Below are 24,429 nucleotides of genomic sequence, written 5' to 3'. Positions count from 1 at the left end.
AGATAATGGATGGATGGAGAAACTAATATACTGTCATCGAATGCAGTGGAGAAGTTTTCTTTTGTGCTGCATCCATTCATTTCTTATGAAGGATAATGATGAACAAGGTTTCAGTTATCGACTTTGCTCATTAAAATTTTGAAAAACAAAAGCTGCTGCACTTGTTGCTTTTTGATTTACAAATTTTTAAAAACATTTTCATGTGAACTTTTTGCTAAACCAGTTGAGCCGATAAAAACACAAGCTGCTCAGTTAGATATAGTTGTATTAGTTTTTGGTTTCACAAGAAAAAACACCTAAAGCACTTTGTTGCTGCTGCTATTTAATTTCGTTGTACCTTGTGTATGATGACAATAAAAGCATTCTATTCTATTCTATTCTATTCAATTCATAAACTGATCCGTATGAGCGCTCATGCATTATTAAGCTTCCAAACTTCTTCAAATCAAAATGAAAGCTTCTTATACGGTAACCAGACCGAAAGCACCACTTCTTTAAACTTTGACAAAATGTATGCAAGACACAGACGACTGAGGCGACAACATTTTATTCAACACATTGTGACTTTGGCTTTTTAAAACTTTTTTTTTTTGCGTCTTTCATGTCACAGCAGTTTTACATAAAAAATATACTGAAAAATAAAAACAATTTGAAAGGCTTCACTACTGCTGACATGCAAAGGTTGTGTACTGAGTGACCATCTCCTCCATCCCCAGACAGGTGGGTCGATATTCATTAAGCTGACACTCTGCTCTTGTCGGCCAGTACTCGATCCAGGTTCTCTCGCCGAGCACGTACTGAAACCTGGAAAGTGAAAAGAGTCGTCACGCTGGGACACAACGACAGATGGGTGAATGTGATTTGATTTGCACCCTCACGTGACATTAAACTTACGTCTGCCTTTGGTCGTCTCTGTGAATATCTCTGGACGAGCCCATGACAAGGTAGGTTCTGCCCTTTTGCAGACCTAAAGCTTCTCTGCAATGCTGATAACTGAGGAATGTGCGAAGTTTATCTGCAGGAGCGACATCCAAACTTCCTGCAATTTTCAAGAAAAGGGTAAGGCTTCTAAAGGAACAAATGTATGCTTTAGGGTTGGACACGGGGCTGCTGTATTCTCACGCGTTCCTGTAGATTTTACATCTTGTTCTTATCGAGAGCTGCTGACATGAAAATACCATTCTCTTATATGTCATTCAAAATTAGGCTTCAGCCAGCAGACAAAATCTACCTTTAAACGTTGTCAAATCGACATCTTGTTTGTTTAGTCTGTACAAAAAGTGCAAAGATGAATATTTGGGATTTTATGTAGGATTATGTGCCAGATTATTTCTCAGCTGAGAGCTTTAACTTACTGGAGTCCCATCAACAAACATCAACATTTCAACATGTTGATATTGTGTTTTGTTTTTTTATACGCTAAATATTCCATCTAAATAAACATGGATACAGACTTCTGCTTTTTATTCGTAACAAACCAACAGCATAGAGTAGTTTTATGGTGTTTTAACAGAGTTGTAGGTGAGCTGGTGTGCTCGAGCTCCAGCGAGTGACAGAGGCATTTAATAGATCTGCACATACGAAGTAGAGAAACCATTTTAAGGCAGGAGGAGATGATTTAATAGGGGGAAAAAAAAACCTCTCATCACAGAGCTTTGATACACTGAGACATATTTTAATCAGCCCCCGCGGACAAACTTGAAAAGACTTTTGGTGTTTACTCAGGACATGAAGTGAAGCAAAGTGAGCGTAAAAATATCTTTGTCACTGTATTTTTATATAAATAGCAAGAAGCTGTAAAGGAGATAAATACGTACCTTCTTTGATGACTTCCTGAACCCGTACTGAGTAACTGTCTGTTGACAAGTCGTCCATTATATCTTCCACTCGTATTTTGTACGCTGTGGACAGACACGGTGTAGATGTTAGCCCTCTTGCTTACTTATAGTCACACTCTCTTAAAAATATGAAAACAGCTCACTTATGGTTTCTTACCAAACTCAATTTTGCTGGTCTCTGTACTCTCACAAATCTTGGCCGTGCGCTCGTCGTTGCTGATTTTCCCCTTCTTCTGCATGCTGCAGTTCTCTGGAAGGACACAGGATAAATACACAGTCGATGGGTAGACGCAGCAACATCACAGTTTCAATCCAGCGTGTATGGTGAAGAGCCATTCCCCTCCAGCTGGGACCGTTGCCCCGGCATCCAACAGGATGCTGCGGATGCTTGACATCTCTGAAAGAAACCTGTGATGACAACGTTATCTATCTATCTATCTATCTTGTACCCTTTCTTTATNTATCTATCTATCTATCTATCTTGTACCCTTTCTTTATGTATGCATTTATGGAGCCCTGTGTTTATGGTTTCGTTGTCATTTGTCTTTTATTCCACTTGTTCTTTCCCTTACTTGATTGTTGGATTTTTATTTTATTGTCTTTTTTTACTCTATCTGGTGTTGTACTCATTTATTCTGAGAATCTTTTGCTGTGTTTAGACTGAGCGGCCTTCTGTTCTTCAATGCTCTTCCTGAGCAGCCTTCTTTTCATTTTCCTGTGTGTAAAGCACTTTGTGAACTCTGTTTTTAAAACGTGTTATAGAAATAATGTTATTCTTCTTATTTTGATTGCATTACTTTGTCACACTACGTCTCTACTTTTGCCTCACACAAAGGGAAAACATTAAACATGAGCTTTATTACTGAAGAAGTTATTATCCCAAAAACACCACGATGCCTCTAGATCGTAATAAATTAGACTCTTTTTTAACTTTACCTCAATAAATCATGATTTTCTACAATCAAGATCAAAGACGTTACTTCTAATAAGCGTCAAAGTTCTAATCATTTACAATTTCTGATTTACTAATGTGACATTTAGAAGCACACGACTTACTTTTACATCCTGACTGATCGACTGCACCGATCGTATTCATCACAACATCAGTATTGATCCTTCTTGTACAGCAAGTTACACTTAAATTAATGATATTACGTGTAAGAGCTGCACTCAGTTGCATTCAAAATTGCCATTTGAAGCCCATGTCTGTGAGCGGTGGATGAAAAGGTGCAGAAAATGATCCCACTCTCCATAAATGTCAGGAGATTTTGGTCTAATGCTATATATGGCAAAATTAATCTGATGATTTAACAGACAGTTCTGGATGACAGTTACATCATCCGCGATTTACCTTCAGCACATGTGCATTCTTCGCCTCTGCAGAGTCTCAGCAGCTGCCCGGCTCTCCTCTCTGGATGGTAGAATTTCACACAAGCTCTTTCTGCAACAGGAAAGACATTTTAAAAAATATATAGTTAGTGATAATTGAACCAAACTTTACATCACATACATAAAATACAACGCAGTAGGGTCTGCTTAGCTACTCTTTTACCTTCTGTCAGATCTACTGGCAGCAAATTATGAACCTCTTTGTGATACTTACGGTTATAGTATTCATAGACGGACACTGCTGCTGGTTGTAAGACGCCAACTTTCAGCTTCTGGTGGATCCTAAAAGTGATCTCCTCTGGTCGTGTGTGAGAAACCTGTTGGGGAAACATCGATTGGATATACATCAATAAATAAACACCAGTGCAGATTTTTAAAAAAAAAAAGAGACTAGAATGAAGGCCGGAGTCCCACCTTGTCCAGGTAGATGATGAGCGATCCTCTTTCTGACAGGACTTTGTTCATCTCGTATTTCGCAATGGTGCGGGCTCGTCCTTTAGCCAGCTACACACAAACACGCGTCATCAGACAACTTTTTAAAACACATCTAGTTCCTCTAAACCACATGTGGGCATCTGTGAAAGCTCCTACCAAGTCCAGGTCTTGTGTGTTAACAGTGTAGCCGGTCAGCAGGCCGATATCCAAGATCGACATGGTTGCATCGGATGTTGCGTCTTTATACCTGAACACAGAACGGACGGAGTCATTTAGAGCGCTCAGTTCTTTAGGATTTCAAATGCTGTTTTTTCTGGCAGGATGGAAGAATATAATACTTACAAAACCTCTATTCTCAGGTTGTATATCTTCTCATCCTCGTCCATTTTGACTGGAGGAACAAAGCATTAAATGTGCATGAGATTACTGGTTGTACGGATTAAAGAAAAATAGAAGAAGTAAAAGGTATTTTTAGGTCATTTAAATACAGTAAATATAGCATAAGTTCTGGTCAAACATTGTTAAAGAACAGATTTCCATTTGGAAAAATACACATTTTTTTCTTTTACAGTTTTGGTCTGGTATTTTTTTTTTATTTACTTTTAAAGTCAGCATGTAAATTTTATGCATTTTTATGAAATTTTACTCTATACCTGCAGTTTTACAAACAAGGAAATCAGTTAAATGAAAGTTCAAGTAATTATTTACCATTTAAAAAAAATCTTTAATAATCTATTTTTATTTATTTTTTCTTTCAAATATTGGCAAATTTCAATTTATTTAAAAAAGTAAAACTGTATGATTTTAAAAGAACAAATGACTATTTGTAAAACTGCAGATTTTTGATGTGGACATTATTTACAGTCTTGGCCTGTTTCTTTCTCCTTTTTTTTTTGCCATCAGTAAGTAAATTATTATTATTTTTTGCCTATGAATTATCTATTATTTAACAGAACAGGGAAAATCTTTGAAAAAGACAGCTTAAAAAAATATACATTTTTCAACCCTTAATAATTCAGTCTTTAAAATATCCACATTCTTTGAAATAATGTATAGTTTTGGTAATTTATATATATATATATATATATATAACTTTGATATCATTTAAGTACACTAAATATAGTGTAATTTTATGGCCGAACATTGCAAACACACTAACAACCATTTATTAAACAATTTTTTAGGTGAACATTATTGACAGTTTTGGCCCATTTTCTTTTCACAGTTAACATGTCAATTACAACCCTATTGACTCTTGGAGCTCTTATCTGTAATTTAACTTAACACAATGGAAAAGTTTAAACTCTAAATTGTCCCAAAACAAAACAAAACTACAAGTAAAGATGGTTTAAAATGCTCATATTTCCACTGTGGATAACCTATGTCAGCGAGATACTGCAGGAAAAGCAAATAAAATAGCAATAGAAAGGCAGACAAACAGCTCAAATGATGAGAAAAAAAGAAGAGAAAGACAGAAAGCACCAAATTACCTGGGATGAGCTCCACTGACATGTTAAACTTCTGACAGTCGCTCTTCTTTTCTGTTGGCCGAGCGTAATACAGTGACACCATCTGTCAGGTACATAAAAGTTTATTTTAATTATCGTGATAATGTTCACATATTATTAAAAAAGAAACAACCACAAAAACCCCACCTTTGATTCAAATCAATACCAAACCTGCGACTTACCGTGACCGTTGCTTCTCCCGATCCTGTGGCTGTCACCTTAACGTCCTGGTTTATGTCATTAATCTGTCAAACGTTGCGCACAAACACACATGGATTAGCAGAAGACACAAACACACACATGGCGTGTTGTGAATAAGAAGGTGTCTTCTCACTTTAGATGTTCTTGTAGCGTATTGGTTTTCGCGGTTGAAGTTGTACTTGGAAGGCTGCGACCTGCCCGGCAGCAAGATGTCCACGTTCAGATCGTACTCTGGTTCCTGGGCAGCGCTCCAGTACTCCGCTACAGCCTGGTACACCATTATAGTAGCCTGGAGAGAAAAGAAATATGTGGCATACAAAACGGTAAACAGAGGCTCAGATGAATTTTTTAAAAAATGCAAATATCTACAAGTCTGGATGGATAGGAAGTTGGGGTTACCTGCGTTGATCCGTAGCCTCCTCCCACCTTCCGCTGCAGGTTGAACCATCTCACAATACGTCCAGCATCCTCAAATTCCTTTAATAGATGGCAAAAAAAAGCATGTGTTGGATTTTTATTTTATTTATTTTTTTAATTGTAGAAAACATTGGGAGAAGTCCTGGTTTTGTTATGTTTTAAAAGATTCCCAAAAGTTTACCATAAAGTTCATACATCAGTTGTTTCTCATTGTGGCACAATCACACAACATAAAAAAAACAACAACAGAAAAAACAGCAACACATTATATCTACTGTTAGTTACACCAGAGGGCTGTACTACGAAGCCAGTGTGACATAGTCGGGCGTTCTTTGTGTAAGCCGGCTCAACAAAAACCACAGCCCCCAGCCAGAGATTAAAGGTATCATGAAGGTAGTTGTCAACTTTCTTTGTCAACTCAGACTGTCTGCTTGAGACTCATATAATGCATCACGTGACTCTTCTTCGGCACTAAATAAAGCCATCGTGTGCAGCTGCTTCAGGCAACAAGTTGTTTTAATGGAGAACAATGAGGAATATAAAAATATTGTGACGGTAAAAAGCGCTGCTACTGAAAATGGTGCAAGACAGAAAAGCTGTTAAACGTGTTCATATATTATATTTTACTGATGCAGCCGCTTATTTCCAAGTTGCACGTTAAACTTAAACTTTAAACTTCATATATTTAAACCTGATCTTGTATTGAAGTGCATTTAGGTCTGACACTGTCCCATAATGCAGGATGTTACTTTATTTTTTAGCCAAATTAAAGTGAAATTAATGTTCCTGATTGATTATTCTCTGTAATAAATACCAGTAGAATAATCCATTTTCTTATCTGTGTTCTATCAGCTGCAGTGCCAGCAGCGTAAACGGACTTGACAGCAAATCAGAACCAAACATAAAAACATATTTACGTGATTTCTGCATCACCAAGTAAATACATGTCTGGTTCCCATGGCAACGTGATGCTGTGCGCGGTACTGTAACTACACAGCTTCATTCATGTTTGCAGATAAAACACATTCCCTCAGCTGAGAATCTGCATCGCTCATAAATAATAGTCAGGAAACGATCTGGTTAAAGGGAGACGCTCTTTCCAGCCAATTTAAATCCTAAACTCTGAACATAACCTGCTCCCGACCAGGCTAGCTCCACAGCATCAGTTACCATGGTGATCTAGCAGGTAAAAAGAGAGCCATCCTCAAGACACTGAAAACTCTGACTTTAAGCTCAACATACCTGGATAACCCACTGATCTCGCTTCATAGTACAACCCTGCAGTGTTCATGTTTTCCTGTGCAGGCTAATAATCACCCCCTGAAGCATTCTGGAAAATGGCTAGTAGTGATCATTGAAACAGTCTGAACAAAACATGCCACTGACTATTATTTCCAAACCGTGAACAGATGGTTGAATGGATGATGGCTCGTTGCTTGTAAAACACTCACATAATAAGTGGAACACACTCACCTTGGCCTTGACCAGAGCCAGAAGACCGTAAGCAGTGGCCTCCAGTGTGTAAATGTGTCCCCTAGGTGTGGGCCAGTGGTTTAGCTCTGGAAAACAAATAGCTTTATATTATTTTGGAATACCTCGACTAAGCTTAATTTTGTAATACTTCTCCAATGTCTTATATTTAATCTTGCAAAAAGAGAGTATATTTATAGATCAAATGTTGTGGAAAAATACAGATTTTTTTGATGAGGACATTAAGTTTTTACAGTCAACATGTAAATGAATACGTTTTAAACTGTGATTTTACAAGATATGATCTGTAATCTAACAAAACAAGGAAACTCTGTAAAATACCTGTTGAATTATTAATAATTTAAAAAAAAATTATTTTACACTTTTTCAATCCTAAAATTATACTTTTTCCATTCAAATAATGGAAAATATTTGTAAAATAATGATTTACATTTTTTTTTAGATAATTTATATACAGTTATTATTATTATTATTATTAGTAGTAGTAGTGGTAGTAGTAGTAGTGTAACTAATCAGTGTAGTGGGAACATTATTTACGGTTTTTGCTTTTTTTTTTGCTTTTTTTTTTTAGATTTTCTTTTCTTTAGATTTTTTTTTCTAGATCTTATCTGTCATTTTTTTTTTTTTTTTTACAGTGTGGATAAGCTGTGTCAGTGAGACACTGTTGCAAAATCACACATCTTAAGCATTTTTGCATGTTCCTTGTTTCTTTCTGTCTTTACACTCTTTCATGTGCAGTGACCTAAAATCATCCCAGAGCAGCAACCTTATCGATGTGTCAGTGGAGCTAGTAGTCAGCGTTTGTGATGTAACTACTGGTGAATGTGTAATTTTATGCACTGGGAATGTTTCTGGGCAGAGACCTGGAGAAATATACTTCTTGAGGATCTCTTGGTTCAGCTTGTCCTCATTGGCCAGGGCGTAAGACGTCATGGCAACAGCGTAAGGGTTGGTGAGGCTGGGCAGGCGCTTCTCCAGGTAGGCCACTGCTTTGTCAATGCTGCCTGGCAAGCTCTGGACAGAAGGAAAAGAAAGGAAACGGAGGATGGTGATGACTCGTGATGGAAGAACAGGCGGTCAGTTTCAGTGTGAACATGAAGAGCTGTAAAATCCACTCCTGCTCTGGAATACTGGAGCGTTTCCTCTTCTTAGAGTTAATCAGAGCTAACACTGGCGTGCAGACGAGTCCTTTTCTTAGTCTGCTTTTTGTAATGTTTTCACTGTAGAAGGGCAAAACCTTCTCTTTGTCAAATTAAAGTGAAACTGCTCGAATTCCGTTGCAGATCACATGCAGCATCCAGTAAAGACGAGCCGGCTCTACATTTCAATGCAATTACATTTTTTAAATAATGAAGAAATAAATAAAAGGGAAGGGAGGAAGAGAAAACACTGTATTCAGGTGATGTACTCACATTAACAGTGCCAGCGCATATCGGACGCGACTCCTGCATGGCAATGAGGCAGAAAGCCGTCAAGGAGGCGTCTGAATCTAAACCGGCAACGTCACCCTGCACAAGCACAAATACACAAACATGTTAACATGCATCTCAGTTAACAGAATAAAGAAGTTTTTATTTGTATAAGATGACTTTCAGTGTCTTGCAATTGCTTTAATTGATTTACTTCAAGTAAGAACCAAGACATCCATATTGAGACAAATCAGTTCTATATTGTATAAACCATGCTTTTTTTTAGGCATTAAAAACGTTTTCTTCCTTTTTTTTCATGGTAACACACACACATTACACACATTATAAACCATGTTGTAACATACACAACCTAGGGATTAGTTTGTATATATATATTTGTTTTTTTTTAGTTATTTTTTTGGCCTTTCGTGCCTTTATTTGATAGGGCAGTGGAGAAGGGGGACAGGAAAGAGGGGGAGAAGAATGGAGGAAGGAAGCAAAGTGTCACAAGCCGGATTCGAACCCGCTACCACACTGCGTCGGGGACTTTCAGCCCCTGTACATGGGCCGTCAGCTCAACCAAGTGAGCTATCGCGACGCCCAAAGTTACTATATTTTTAACCCTATTCAGGACTTACATGTTGCCATATGTAGAAGGTCTTTCAGGGTCTATTGGACCCCAAGAAAGAATATGTACAAAATATTTGTTGGTATTCATTATAGACTTTTACCCTATGTTAAATACATTTTCTGACAAGTTGATGTATTTTTGGTTCCAAATGCATGACAAATGTCCCTCTTTTGATAATAATAATAATAAAAAATCTTCCAAAAAAAAACAAACAATACCTGCTATCTAAACCAAATGGCCTGGGGTCCAAAAGACCCCAAAAGTCCTGAATAGGGTTAAAAATGTTCAATTATAAATTAAACTTTTTTCAAAACCAAAATTTGAACAGAATACTTGCATTGTAATAACCCATGCAAATATATATCTAGCTTTATTTGACTAATATAATTGGCGAAAGACATGCAACTGCAACAATCCTGCATGTGTCTGAATAAGCCACTGACCAGGTTTAACTGATTCATGTCTAAAGGCAAATCAAGGTTTCTATGGCACCAAATGGGTGTAGCTCACAATTAATAATTGAGTCAAGAAGTGAAATCACTGAACTCACAATCATCTCTCCATGGATCATCCTCCCGACTTCTTTGAACATGCCGTCAGGCTGCAGCGCTTTGAGAATCAGAAATTTGACAGCGTCGCAGATGACTTCGCTTTGCACTGCCACCAGAGTGTTGGCCATGGAAAACACTTTGACAACGTAGGCCGTCAGCCTTTCAGAATAAAGGAGATGAGACAGCAGTTCAATTTCCCTAATATGCACTTAAAATGTGCCCGTGCACAGTCAGAAGTTAAAGTAGGCTGTGTGTATGAGTTCATGGATGTCTGGGTACCCTTACCAGGTGCTACCTGCATGTGTAGGCCACACAGCAAAAGAGCCGTCACCCTTGCGGTATTTCAGTTCCGCCGTGTAGCCTGGAAAAAACCAAAAGCACAAAGATTTAATTGACTCAGTGTTCATATGGCCTTCTTTTCTTACAAATGATTTAGATAACATATGAGTTATGATATCTGAACTGTAGCAACATTTATTGTAAAATGACACTAAAATCCTGTCAGCTGTGGTGGCCAGTATTTTAAAGTATTTTTACAGTGTGTCAGTTGTAATTTACTTAAATGGTTAATCAGTGTATAATAACACAGTAGAATGAGTTTATTGTTTAATGTCTTCCAATAGTAAACTGTATTTATACGGTGCTGCCGCTGTAATCAACATGAACATGCGGTTGCCTGTAAATTACAACATTTTCTTGAAAATTAAAATACAGAAACCTATAACTGCAGATATATACAATAAATAACAATGTTCAATCTTTATGACCCAGAATTGAGAACTCTGTTTAACAATTAAAAATGCAGATACCGCCAAAACACTCAGATACAAAAAACAAAGGAACAAACAAAAAAAAAAAAACAGCCAGATACATTTTTAGCAAATTGAAACTATATCCAAAGACAAACTGATGTCTAACAAATACATTTTAGAAACCAAGAAAAAGTAATCTTGCTTAATTTTAAAAAAAGAATGAAAAAGCTGACAAATGTTTTAGGGCATCAGTTTTTACCTGCTGTTCACTGGCATTCTTTTTTTCAACCAGTATTTGATTGTGTTTTTAAAAAAAAACAAAAAAACAAAAAAAAACACAACACTACTGTTAGAATTTGGCTGTATTTTAAAAGTAACTTCCTACATTATGAATACATCTGTGTGAGCCTACCGGTTTTTATGTGTTGTAAAGCTTCATTACGCTTCTGAAAGCCCACAGTTTCCCACTGGTTGGTTTTGTCCAAAAACAACGTTGCAATGACAGGCAGGGTCATGTGGATCATGTTCTGCTCTCCACAGCCGTGGGGTTGGTAGATCAAACTGCCCATTGACTTCCCGCTAATGGCGTTCTCCACCAGAATACCACCTTGATCTCGGCCTGCATGCGCACACACACGAGAAGCAACTTTTTAGAAATCAGTGGGAAGAACTTGCAAAGGTCCTCAACAACCAATTTACACCAATGTTGAGTCTAACGTGTCCCAGAACTGTCCCAAATAGAACAAAGTCTCTCACCTGTCACAGAGATTTGTGTGCTAGTAGGTGTGTTTGGAACCAAGGCGTTCCTGGGAATTCCACTGTTCAGAATTTCTTCTTGTTTACCACCTACAGTCAAAAACAAGGGTCAAGTTGGGGGATCAGTCAGTAAGAAGTAAAAACACAACATCACTAAATATTTATCATGTAGTTATTTTTAAATGGGTGAACTCACCTTTATTATTAGGCTCTAGAAGGACAGTCTGAGGAGATTTAATCAGAATGCCTTCAGGCTGGAAAAGAAAAAATACAGGAGAAACATTAGAAATCACAAGTATTTTTTTTTGCAATTTCAATATACTAGTGTGGAATGAAATACAAAATGGCTTGCTTGGTTGAACAGTATATGTTTCTTTGGCTGTTTTCTTTTATTTATGAGTAATTTTGACAAGGCTGATACTATATGAACCAAAACATTGTGACCACCACTCCCTAATATCCTGTTGACTCTACAAGATCTATGAAGGTGTCTTTGGGTGACGTGAAGCTTCCTGTAAGCTGTGAGGCCCCTCACCACTGTTAACCAGGTGCAACCCACAAGATTTCCTGTTACAGACAGTCAGACCCAGTTGTTGCTCAGTTCTTTGTATCTGCCTGTTTCTCCAGCATCCAACACATTGGTTTAAAGAACCAACTGTTCACTTTACATCCGCTATGTCCTGAACATGCTGGTATAAACTAAATAACACTCATTTTTGTTCAGGGACAATGTTTTGACTCATTGATGCGCATCTGGGGGCTGCACGGTAGCTCGGTGGTTAGCACCGTCGCCTCACAGCTAGAAAATCCCTGGTTCGTGTCCCGGTAAGGACGCCTGGGATCTTTCTGAGTGGAGTTTGCATGTTCTCCCCATGCAGCATGGGTTCTCTGGCTTCCTTCCACCGTCCAAAGACATGCTGAGGTTAATTGGTGATTCTAAATTGTCCGTACGTGTGAATGTGAGTGTGCTTGGTTGTCTGTCTCTAAGTGTAGCCCTGTGATAGACTGGTGACCTGTCCAGGGTGTCCCCTGTCTTCACCCTGAGTCAGCTGGGATAGACTCCAGCCCTCTGTGACCCTAGTGAGGATTAAGTGGTGTATAGATAATGGATGGAAACACCAACTGGCATCATAGCAAAGCATAAAAACAGTCCGTCTCTCTTACCACCACCCGCAGCACCTTAATGATTCCATCATTGAGCGATGAATCCTTAACAGCTGCCTTGACCTCAATGCTGTATTGGCCTTCCTTCATGGGAATAATAACGAAGGGTACAGATCGTGTAGTTAAGGGTCCAACTTCGACCTCCTGACGATACCGCCCACGTTTAGACGCTGCACTGCACACGTGCGCATGCTCGGTTAGATCCACGCGCACCTTAAAAACAAGTTAAAGAGGAAGATACGTGAAGAACACGAAAGTCCCGGGAAGTAGTTCAGATGCTGAAGAGATGTATTAATTGTTGTGAATATTTACAAATTAGTCCTTTCACTTTTGGCAATTTCAGATACTCTTTGTCTATAGAATACTGATCTGATTCCAGTCTTAGAAAAAAAGTACAATTAATCATGAAAACAGGATCATAATAATCAGTTTTGGTTGATTATTCAAGAATGACACATCAAGTTCGATTTTGAGAAGGCAGGTGCAACACAAATATCACACTGTGCTGTATTTGTTCTCTTCTTTTGTCACTCGGTACTGTTGTTGACTTACAGTGATGTCATCGGGGCTGTAGTTGTGGAGGATTGCCTTAATTTCCAGCTGCTCTCCACGGACAGCAGAATAAGGCAGCCGGAGATCAATGAAGAATTCCTTCCGAACAATTACTTCTAATGGCTCGCTAACACAGATTCCTTAAAGAAGAAAGACAGAAAAGAAAAACATGATGAAACAGAGAAAGAGAGAAAAAATAGTATTTGAAAAGTAAAGTGCTTAACTAAAGCACAAGACAGACTGTCGTCGCTGAATCCTCACCGTGAGTTTTTGACAGACTGATGCCGGTGAACTGCCAGGTCGTGATGGAGTCTTGCAAAGGAACAGTTTTCGTGAGTGATGTGGTTTCACTGAAACACAGAAGCAGTTCAAGAGGTGAGGGGTGGATGCTAATGGGTTAATGAATGAAACTATGTTTTTGTTGCATGTGCACAGGTCTCAGCTGACTCACCAGTTGCCTTGACGGCAAGGAGGCAGTTCAACTTCTGACCACAGCCAACTTTCAGGGAAGTTTGTGCGAGAAACAATGTCATTGCTGTCCATGTAACTTTCGTCCTCTTCCTCACCTATAGGTTTATTAAAATGTTAGCACTCTGATGGTTTCACAGCAGCCAGCATCACTATGTATAACCCCTTTGTTTCGTCTCTTACTGCGAGCCAACTGGAGATTGTCCTCCCTCCTCTCGGCTCGCTCGTTTTCCATGGTCTTGCAGCAGTTCAGGAAGGCCGTGACGCAAGACGCACCGTCCAAGATGTACTCACTGCGCCTCTCGCAGCCGTATGAAACAGGGGTGTCCCTCAAGCCATCCAGACAGCATTCTCGCTCCAGATCACCTTTATATTGATCCACTGGAAAGAAAGCAGGTTGTGGATAAGACAAGAAGAAGCATTTAAAAGAGTGCAGAGACATTAAAATTATTCTTCTAGTTAAGTCAGAAGCATAAAGAGAGAAGAGCTCCTCTAATGTGTAGCCAGGAAGACAAAAAAAGGCTGAATATGTGGTTATTGTGTGGAGCTGAGATTCTTACATAAGCTGGTTGTGACGTCCATTATAGTAGCGGCTCGTCTCCGCCTGGCAGGGGCCGGACATTTCAATTCTGGAAATGCAAAGCAGATGAGATCTTTCACAGAACCGAACCAAATTACATCTAGACTTGATTGCAGTACACAAACAGGAAAAAAAAAAAAGTGATCCATAACTGCATTTCACACCGTATTTGTTTAAACACAAAGTACATCTGTAAACAAAGGTTTACATACACTTGTAAAGACCATGTATATCCTGGCAGTCTTGAGTTTCCAATGACTCCAGTAACACTCAAATTTTCTGGGGTGGAATCATTTAAACTGAAGTGTCTTTTTTAAACACTTGTGGATTTTGGTTCTTGGATGGATTTTTTACACATCTTCTGGAATTATGACAACATCTACTGAGTCAAAAATATACATACAGCAATTCTAACATTTGGTTAATTGTCCCTTGGCCATTTTCACCTTAACAAGGTGCTTTTGGTAGCCATCTGCAAACTTCTGGTTGTATCTTTGGCATCCTCTTGACAGAATTGGTGCAGTTTAACTAAATTTATTGGCTTTCTGACACACAACAATTCTGGTAAAGTTTTTAAAAAGCCTAACAAAAGGACTGAGATCAGCTCATGTGACGCCACAGATTGGCTGTAGCACATAAAAGATCTATCAAGGATAAGTTGCATTGTCATCATCATTTCATGAGAAGAGGTTAAAAAAAACATTTAATTCCAACTTTGTGGGCAACAGTGTACTTTAGGTGATGAATCATAAAGCACCAATGCTCACTTCTCCTACCTGGTGGGATTTCACGAGTACAACATTGACGTCTAACGAATGGTTGGGTAATATTTGCTCAAGGAGCCACTCTACTCACTTGCTTACCCCAGAATTAAGCCATTATAGAGAGGGAACGCAATGGGACTGTCGTAAAGAATGTAATGTCAAGCAACGTCACCTTGTCTGTAGGCAGTCCCAGAAGCAGTGTTGGACTCAAACACCAGCCCAGCATCGTAGAAAACACTCATACTGTCCTTCCCTCCACCTGGTGTGCAGCCGGTGTCGTACTTCTCCACTATGTCCCACACCTGGAGAGCAGAACGGGCAAGGCTTAGGGATACAGGCAAATCTGAAAAACTCACAACAATGCTGATATGATGGCACAAGAAAGATGTACAAGGATGACAAACACTGCTAGTCTGCGTTAATGGATCATCCCATCTCAACTCACTGAACGCCCCACGCCTGACCATCTTTTCTTTCTTTTTATTTTTCTTTAAGTGTTATGTATTGATTGAGCTGACCATAGGAAACACAAGTTATCTATGACCCCAGTTAGTCACCTAGTCATATTTTTTCTTTTAGCCCAGTAATAATAAAATATAACTTCCACCACTTTGAGTGGTTTCACCCATCATACCTGCTCAATGTCAGATATTGACCATAAATGCAAGAAATGTAACTTTAATCAGCCTCTCAGGTTGAAAAATTAAGGTTCTATGGTGGGTGGGGAAAAAAGTGAGCAAAGTTACATCATCATGTAACTGGTTTGTATTGTTCTATCAAAGCAGGGCTGTGCCATTGAAGACCATATGTACATATCAATGAGCCTGCAGAATTTTAGGACATTAGCTACATTATTTCTCAAGTTACGGCACTTTGAACGTTGCTCCACAGATTAGCACCAGGAAAATGATGTCCCCTTCACGAATTTTTAACTCAAAAAGTAATGTAACCTATTACCGCAGAACTTTATTCAAAATTAGGGGAACTGAGGTGGAATAACCATAATCTGTATTTCTGAAATATTGAAACTTGAACATATGTGCAAGAATCCATTTCAAATATAAGATTGCCTTTTTCTGGGTGAGGCGGTGCTTGTTGTTTAGGACGTAGACGCCTTTGTCCACCGCCACCAGTCCCACTGTGGCCTGCGGATCTCCTGTGACTCTGAAGCCGAACATCTTGCGAGGCTCATAGGATGGAGCAGGTCTCATTGGTTCCAGCTTCAGCTACATGTGAAAGAGGAGGGCGATGAGTGGGACATGCAGATGTGATTGATATTTGCACGCTCCGCTACATTGGTGTTGCGTCTCTCACCGAGCCCATGCAGGCGTCTTTCACATCCACCCAAATAGAGTCTGACACCACTTCGTTGTCGCTTGGATGGTAGTAGGCGACGATGCGGAACGACGGAAGCATTTCTTTGGTGATGGGAAGAATCAGGGAAATCAGCGCTTGGCCTCTTGTCCTGTACCGCTCAGATTTCACCAGTTGACCTCTGCTTAGGATCTAGGGACACAGATTTACAGCATTATCAGCCATGAATACCAGCATGTGCCTACATACGTGCACACAGGCACAGAACATCTCTCACCAGGTATGTGATGTCAGCGTCTTGATTTTCCCGTCTGTTGAGGTGGAGGCTGATTTTCAGGTTGTCTCCTAATGCCAGCTCAGCGGTATCCACCCCTGCAAAAATAATGTGTTTCAATGAGCGCTAAAAACAGAGGTGATCTGCATTACTTTACCCCCTCATATCATCTAACACATATTTCTTACCTATGTGGATGTAATTTTTGCTTTTGGTGTTATATGGGTCAGCCCTCATGGTGGCTACTGCTTGTCTGTCAGGCGAAAGACGGGGATCGTTGGTTTTTGCCTGTGATAAAAGCACACACACGCGTAAGCACAAACATAGTTAAATGACGTAACACTTAACTAACAAATTAATATTATTTGGAGATGCTGCAGACATCAATATTGTCTAAAATTACTTAAATACAATATAAATAAAAGTCTCTCGGGGGCGTTTAGGGCCAAATTCAACTCATTTAGGGCGCCAAAGTGTTCAGAAACTAAAGATGTGGATTAATATGGACACTTACAGTGATTGACAGTGTTGCATCTGATGCTGCGGAATTGACAGTAAGCTTTGCCATGCCATTGGCTGCGGTGGCGCCATGCACCTCACCAGGATTGACCACCACTGAAACACCTTGTGCCGGAGTCTCATCAGGATTCAACACTTCAACCTGCCAGAGAATAAAAAACAACTCATAAGACAGCATCTAGCTGTCGTATCAACCACGCATCTTAAGGGCGACTAATGCTCTGAGGTTAGTTGGGATTTTGATAGTTTAATGGAACTATAGCTGCCTTGTAAATGTAAATTAGTACATTACCGCAACATCAAAGGACAGTCCTGGTTTGAAATATTTGGGAGTTCTTTTGAAGTGGATGGTATAGGGTGATGTGACAATCTGGATGCCTCTCGTCTCTGCCTCCACCATTTCACTTCCTGCGACAGGAACACAAACACACATAAACTGTTTAGCAGAGCATGGGTTACCTGTGTTCACAGACATCACTCATTGCTGTTGAATCCGTGCGATTTACACATGATCAAAAACACTCAGGGTCTCTTTCTTACCGCTCTCAGTCAGCACACTGACAGATACAAATATGGACTTCCCCACAAGTTCCAGGATGTTTTTGAAGGTGCTTGTGATGTGCTCCCTCTTCAGTGTCACCGACCCTTCGCCGTTCCTGATCTAATGCGATGAGATAAAGACATGCATCTTGAAATACTGGTACAGTCAGTGAGCAGTTGGAAGGACTTTAGTTCTTATATCAGAATTGTTTTGTCGAACCATTTCGAGGTTTAGTGTAAATATGTATTTACCGGAACTCTCTGGAGAGAGTCTGGAAGACCCTTCTTCTCCTTTCCAGATATAACCCCAAACACCACATAGGCCGTCCCATGCACTTGTTCACCAAACAGATACCTGCAGCCAAAAGAGAAACATCAGTTTAGGCCTTGCAATGATGCAAAACAGGACAATTAAAGTAGGATGTAAGAAATGTAACAACAGCCAACGTCCTTTATTTAGTCTTAAAATTAACACTACAGCCATAAAACAAAAACCTTCACATACTTGGCTTCGATGTCGACAATAAGCTGTTGGCTGTCCACGTAGAAGAAGGACTCCTTAGGTTTCAGTTTGACCTCAAAACTGGGAAGCACTGTGGAATTAAAAGATTCATTTACGTGCGTCCAATTAGGTAAAAAGGAAGTAAATGTCCCACGGGTTGAAGACAACAGGTAACTTACCATATTCTTTGACCTCGAAATCTGAAGAAAAGCTCTGCTGTGGGTTGCTGTGGAACTTCGCCACCACCTTCCACACTCCAGTACTACACACAGAAACACATATTTAAATAATAAAGCAAGCAAATGTAAAATATTTGTAAGATTTAGAAAGTGAAGGTAACATGGGAGTCAGACTTAGTCAGATTAGATAAATATATATATTATACAGAAAGTTTTACATCAAGTTGTATTTAGGTATGAGCAATGTCAGTCTATAATTTAAAGAGCTCACATCATGCAGATTTACAGGTTTATCGTTTTATTTTTGGTGTCTACTTGAGTATATTTATATGCCTTTATAGTGAAACAAAATATTATTTTCCTATATCATACATGGCAGGGGCAGCTGTTCTCACCCTCCGTTTAAAATGCCCCATTTTAGCTTCTGTCTCTAAGTTTTTCCTAAGAAAAGTCCAATCTGCTCTGACTGGTCAGCTGACCTGTACTGCAAACTCAGACATCTGAGTGTAGGATGGAGCTCTTGACAGACAGCAAGGAAGCTGTTTATTTTTTTGTCTGAGGGAAAAGGTTATGCAAATGAGTTACACAGTGACATAAATGAGTAATAGAAGAGAAGCTTTGCTGTGAAACAAGCCATTTCAGGGAAGTAAAGAGCAGCTTTTTTCTGTAGGAGAGGAACGCACTTTGGGTTTTGTAAGTTCTAACGTCTCTTATATGTACAAAAAGCAGCTTTTTTAACACATTTAAGGACGGGATCCCCACAACAAAAACACGATATGAGCTCTTTAAAACAAATAGTCAGCATTTTGGAAACCACATGAAGGATAATACACATTGTAGGCCAACAGTATGTTTTGTGATTATATTATAAAAAGACTACTTGCGAACAAGTGGCATGTAAATAAATGAAACCTATTATTGGTTATTTTACACAAAGCTATGTTTTGTTGTTTTTTTTACCTTGTTTTACTTGTTTGCACATTAAAAAAAATAGTATTTGAGCTTCAGACTGAGTTATTTGCATTACTAACCATCATCTAGCAAAACAGAACGGGGTTCAAAAGGCTCGGCCCGCAAGTTTAAGTATCCTAACACGTGGTAAAAACTGGTTGCCAGCAACAAAATCACTGAATATGTCAACATTCTGCTACACAACGATGACCAGTGAAGATAAGGTTGCACAGCTCTCTCTCCTACATACACGAGCCAGACCTCCAGTAGCTGTCCAAGATTAACCATTTAATTAACATGTTTATATTGTGCAAAATTAATCAATATTTTTAGATTTAAATTATTTAAGATATTCTTATTTAAAGTGAATTCATTTATCTGTGCTAAAATGCAGAATCCCGACAAACGAAATATACATCAATAAATAATCACAGAAGATTTCGAATTTCAAGAAATATAAAATAAAATACTCACCTAACAATTTCAGGGAGTTGGTAACCTCCAGAATGGATGCCTGCGTTCAGAGAGACTGGATCAAGTGGTAAAATGATGCCTTCAGGGGTCTGAAAATATACAACATTCAGGAACCATTAACAGTGAGCCTTGAAAGTTTGTAAATCAGTTTTGGAGACCCAGCATTTTCTAAAAGTCTTTCATTAAAAGCCCATTCAGCGCACATTAATCAATACAGTGAATGTGATCTACAGAAACATTGTGGATGTGTCTTTGTAGTTTTACTCATTTGCAAGGAAATTATTTAATGTTTAACAAGAGGCTTTGTCCTCCCCGTTAAAGATGATTATTTGAAATTACTTTGAATTCTGAGCATATCAAAAATAAAACACAATACCACAATCTCAATGGCAATAGAAGCATCTTCTTTATTTCCATCGTCTCTCTCCACAGGCTCCATGCGGGGCGTCACTGCAAACATCCTGTAATGAACTGGTAGACAGAGGAAAATCACTTTGTCGCTCACGGCTAAAGGAGGCAGAGTCTGTTTTACGAACTGTGACAAACAAATATTTGACTTTGCTGCTCCACTTCTGCTAAAAGTAGGGTTAATTTACTGTAATTTACATTTACACTTTGTATGATTGTTTTTCTCTCCCTTCGAAGGCCTCGTTAATCTAAAGGGCTCTAACCTTCATTTGTTTTGGAATTAAACATGGACTCCAGCAATTTTACGCATAGATTTGAGCTTACTAGTCGTGGAAAGTATTGCTCAGCTACAGAGAAACTAGTTTTTTAAACTGTGAGAAGGTAACTTTGAGGATTTCATAGTTATTCTCAGTTTTTGCCTGGAAGTTAAACATTTTTAAAGAAACTGTGCCTTAAAAACTTACAAAGTTTGAAAGATTTGCCATGTCGGTTAAGTCTCAGTGACGATGCTCCTGGTTCTACATTATGCCAAATATGGGATTTAGCATTTTTTAGGTATTGACGCATATGATAACTTGGCCTTTGCTCCGTCGATTTTAACCTTTCATTGATTTTTCTGTGTTTCTTTCAAGTCTCCCACCTTTGCGGAAATCCAGTGCAGTACATTGCAAACACAAGTAAAACCAAATTTCAGATTATATCCCTTTTATTCCAACTATTGTATTTATATTGCCCCTAATTTTGCAGAACGACTGGTTTGACTACAGCTGTTCTTTCTATTTAAACTGCTGCACTTTTATTGCTTTTTACTGTTTAACAAAACTACTGTTTGGATATATGTGTTTTTCATTAACTGAAACTGTTCCCTTTTGGAATTTAGGCACCCTTTTTGCATAAATTGTTGCAGTAGTTGTGTATCTTTCTATCTATCTGGATATGTTTTGTGATAAATTCTTAGAAATGAAAAGTTACCCTACAGACATTTTAACAAGAAGTGAGGTAGCACTGGACTCACCTTTGCTGTTAGGTGTGTACAGGGTCTTGTCGGTCTGGATGAAGATGTACCCAGACTGGAAGGACACCATGACGACTTTCTCCAGCAGTCGGTCAGGGAACTGAGCTTGCAGATAAACATACTGCTTCACGTTGGGATCCTTACGGAAGTCTGCAGGGGGGATCTGCAACCAGCATGAACAGACAGTGTAACAGGAGCAGGACGGGAGCGTATGATGAGCGTTTCTGGATTCTTGATGTCTTCTTGAGGTCATGGTAGAAGTAACTTGAATACTTTATTTACCGTTATTTGTCCAAACTGCTGGAAGCTATCTGCGCTCCTGAGGGTGACGCTTGCGGATGCCAGCCTTTTGGATTTGGTCGGATGGTTCATTACGCTAATATCGACCTTGATGTCTCCTCCGGTGCAGTCCTGACACTCCACAAAGATGTTTTCGGGGGTTCCCACCCGCAACAAGTTGGGGGCAGACATCACTTTCCTGCAGGTCAGTGATGACAGGGAAATGTATTGTAGTCACTGTGCAGAAAGATCTCTAAGCTGTGGCTGACTATTTACTCAAGCCATGTTTGAATAATAATGGAGTGTTTATATACATGAGTTATATGAGTGGATCACTCAGAAAAGTGCTTCCCGACCCATAAAATGATGCAAAGTGTGGTTTTAAATGATGTTAAGGGGCCATGAAGTCAGGAAAATATCCTGTATTTCATTAGAAAAAAAATGCAAAAATGAAAGACATCCCTTCCTTCTTATTTCTTTTATCATCTTCCTGGGTTTAACTTGGGAACCTTTAGGGGTTCTGACCACACAGGTCTGCATGCTAAAGTTTAAGTTTATCCACATTTTCAAAGCATATTTAAATATATCTATTTGTTTAGTTGAGTGTCGTGAGCTGCTTCCTGGAATTCACTCCCAATGGATGATCTATTGATTATCTTGATTGAGATCCAGCAATGGATCAACAACTTTTTATCATGACTCTGGACTCTGTGTGTTTGTCTGGTGTAATGCACAGCTATGCAAACAGAACTTATCTGAACCATCTTTCTGGCACCATTTGAAAAACCATTTTACCTTGACTTATGTGACACAAAACAACAAACTGGACTTCAGCTCCTGATTATGTAAAATATCAGTAAAATGACACTAACAGTAACATTAGATTGACAATACTCATGTGCTGCTGACAGATCCCCTCCAGATATGTTCAAAGATACAGAAAAATACGGTGCTTGGATTAACAATTTGCATCTTTTAATAAAATAAAAAATAAAAATCTATCGCCGATTTGAAATTCTTAAAATATCATCTGCAACTGAAAAACCTACAAATGCACAAAATCACATCATTTGCATCATCCAAGACACGGACATTGACCAAAACACATTTCTGAACTCTGCTTTCTGTGATTTGTTTCAAAGTCAGGGGGAAAAGTCAAAGTGCGGCTACTTACAATGGAGCTCCATCAGCTGGTGAAGTCAGGGCGGCTAAGGCCAGTGAGGCCAGCAGCAGCAGCAGATTCCTCGTCATCCTCCCCGATCCTGGTCTGCTGTCAGTGTAGGCTAGAGCCCTGCTGCAGCCTCCTTTTATCCACTAACCTCCAGTACCTCCTCTCCCCCGTCTCCCCCGTCTTCCCGTCAAAGTGTCTCTGTACACGCATGTAAACACAAACACACTGACACATAATTTCCCGGCAGCAGTTGAGAAACTCTCCAGCTCTGATAAATGTTATCTCCCCTCTGAGGAAAAAGGTAAACATTAGAAAATCAATAAGGTGTTTGACTAACTTCTAAACATACACTCAAATATTCTAAAAGCAGGACAACAGAAACAGAGCAGTTATTCTGCATTCATGAGCTTTTCTAAATTTGTGTTCCTTCTGTACTATTCAAGAAAATCAGAGCCACTCATAATTGTGACCCTTTTAAATCAGTATATTTATGCATAATGAGGATTATTAAACGCGCACAAACACTGTGACTGCTAGTGTGGCGAAAGTCGTGTTGAGTAACTTCTGCCTAACGTAACTGGCAGAGCTTTTGGAGTTTCATCAAGAGGGAATTTTCTACAGTAGCAATCAGACAACTGAGGTCTCGTAGTCCGAGTTTTCAATGTCTTTTATTTACTTCTTGAACTTTATTTAAATGCAAGCAGAATCTGTGAGAACATGCATTATTTTTTTAAACATTTTTGTACTTATTCATGCTATATACAAACGAGAATGTAAGAATTGAGAAGAGATGAGGTGAAATGTCTTCAAGAACCAAAAAGAGACCAGGTACCTTCTAGTGAAAAGCTCTTTGGATCTTCATATCTGACAATCTGCACAGACAAGTGCATTTCTTGTTATAAATGATTACATAATATTAAAGTCACCATTGCTGTTATGTCTTTTATTTACTTCTGCGTAAATATATATGTTTGTAGTACATGCAGATAGATAGTACTGTATATATTTTGCCCTTTCTGACCCACCTATCTGTGACTGTCCCAGTTTCACCCTCTTTACCTTCAGCAATATATTTCTTTTTTTCTAATATTTTCTCTCTCTCTCTTCTCATGACACACAAAGCACTCTCACTCACAACAATCAGGAAATCCAAATGCATCATGATACCCATGAGCCTCTCTGTACTGTTTTTGTTTGTGTGTTTGTGTACTTATCATTCACTTGTCAAACACTTTTTGCAAGGTCTTTTCCTCACTATGTGAATTCCCCTGAGATGACATGTGTTGTGATAATTGGTGCTATATAAATAAAACGAAACTGAACTGAACGGAGGTACTGTATCGCTACATTGTCTACATATGTATATTAGGACGCGTCCTGTCTCTCACCAAGAGTCAGTTGAGAAAAGCTCCAGTCCTGCGTGAGCCTCTACGGGATATAGTGAGAAAAGCTAATAGATGAATGGATGGACTGATACTGTGACATACAATTACATATACTGTAATAAAGAAATGTAACCATGTTGTCCAAATTGCAAAAATATATATATATTGCAAGTAAAAAGGGCAGTATTTTCTATTTGCATTTCGTATAATAAAGTGCTAGTTTGATATTTTGAAGAATACATGCAACTGTAGTTTAGCCAAGAGTTACTAAAGGTGTGCAGACTGATACCACTGTTACACTGTCTTTGTGTTAAGATGACCAGCTGCTTGTGTGGCTTTATATTTATTGCACAGATATGAGCATGTTCGACTCATCTAACTCAGCAAATAAAGCGAAACATTAAAATTAAAATACACGTTTCAAACAGCATGAAGTGTAACCTTATGTTTGCCATACACAAATACACATATTTAAATTATGCTGCCATTTTTTGAGACAGTTATTTTGCTTT

At 38.8% G+C, this 24,429-nt stretch overlaps 1 protein-coding gene across 1 annotated transcript; it reads right to left on the bottom strand.

Moving 5' to 3' along the window:
* Nucleotides 1-578: 578 nt before the first annotated feature.
* Nucleotides 579-22,612, bottom strand: LOC103372941 (complement C3-like). The gene is made up of 43 exons (XM_008302720.1): nucleotides 22,536-22,612; nucleotides 21,365-21,560; nucleotides 21,083-21,245; nucleotides 20,036-20,130; nucleotides 19,660-19,748; nucleotides 18,235-18,317; nucleotides 18,059-18,146; nucleotides 17,806-17,908; nucleotides 17,554-17,674; nucleotides 17,306-17,421; nucleotides 17,009-17,155; nucleotides 16,683-16,782; nucleotides 16,498-16,592; nucleotides 16,221-16,412; nucleotides 15,977-16,132; nucleotides 15,079-15,208; nucleotides 14,123-14,191; nucleotides 13,746-13,943; nucleotides 13,546-13,660; nucleotides 13,356-13,444; nucleotides 13,095-13,234; nucleotides 12,543-12,755; nucleotides 11,575-11,632; nucleotides 11,379-11,468; nucleotides 11,035-11,241; nucleotides 10,156-10,231; nucleotides 9,870-10,029; nucleotides 8,692-8,787; nucleotides 8,143-8,293; nucleotides 7,262-7,347; nucleotides 5,771-5,848; nucleotides 5,505-5,660; nucleotides 5,353-5,415; nucleotides 5,153-5,234; nucleotides 4,005-4,053; nucleotides 3,819-3,909; nucleotides 3,642-3,731; nucleotides 3,442-3,544; nucleotides 3,190-3,279; nucleotides 1,996-2,088; nucleotides 1,818-1,901; nucleotides 895-1,039; nucleotides 579-804 (listed from the first exon to the last, which is right to left on the bottom strand). Exons 1-43 carry the CDS (start codon nucleotides 22,610-22,612, stop codon nucleotides 663-665), a joined length of 4,965 nt encoding a protein of 1,654 aa, XP_008300942.1. The 3' UTR covers nucleotides 579-662.
* Nucleotides 22,613-24,429: the final 1,817 nt, after the last annotated feature.

This window comes from Stegastes partitus, unplaced genomic scaffold, assembly GCF_000690725.1.
Source record: "Stegastes partitus isolate 25-593 unplaced genomic scaffold, Stegastes_partitus-1.0.2 Scaffold1861, whole genome shotgun sequence".
Lineage (NCBI taxonomy): Eukaryota > Metazoa > Chordata > Actinopteri > Pomacentridae > Stegastes > Stegastes partitus.
The sequence above is the reverse complement of the archived record's forward strand: the minus strand, read 5'-3'. Positions and strand labels throughout refer to the sequence as shown.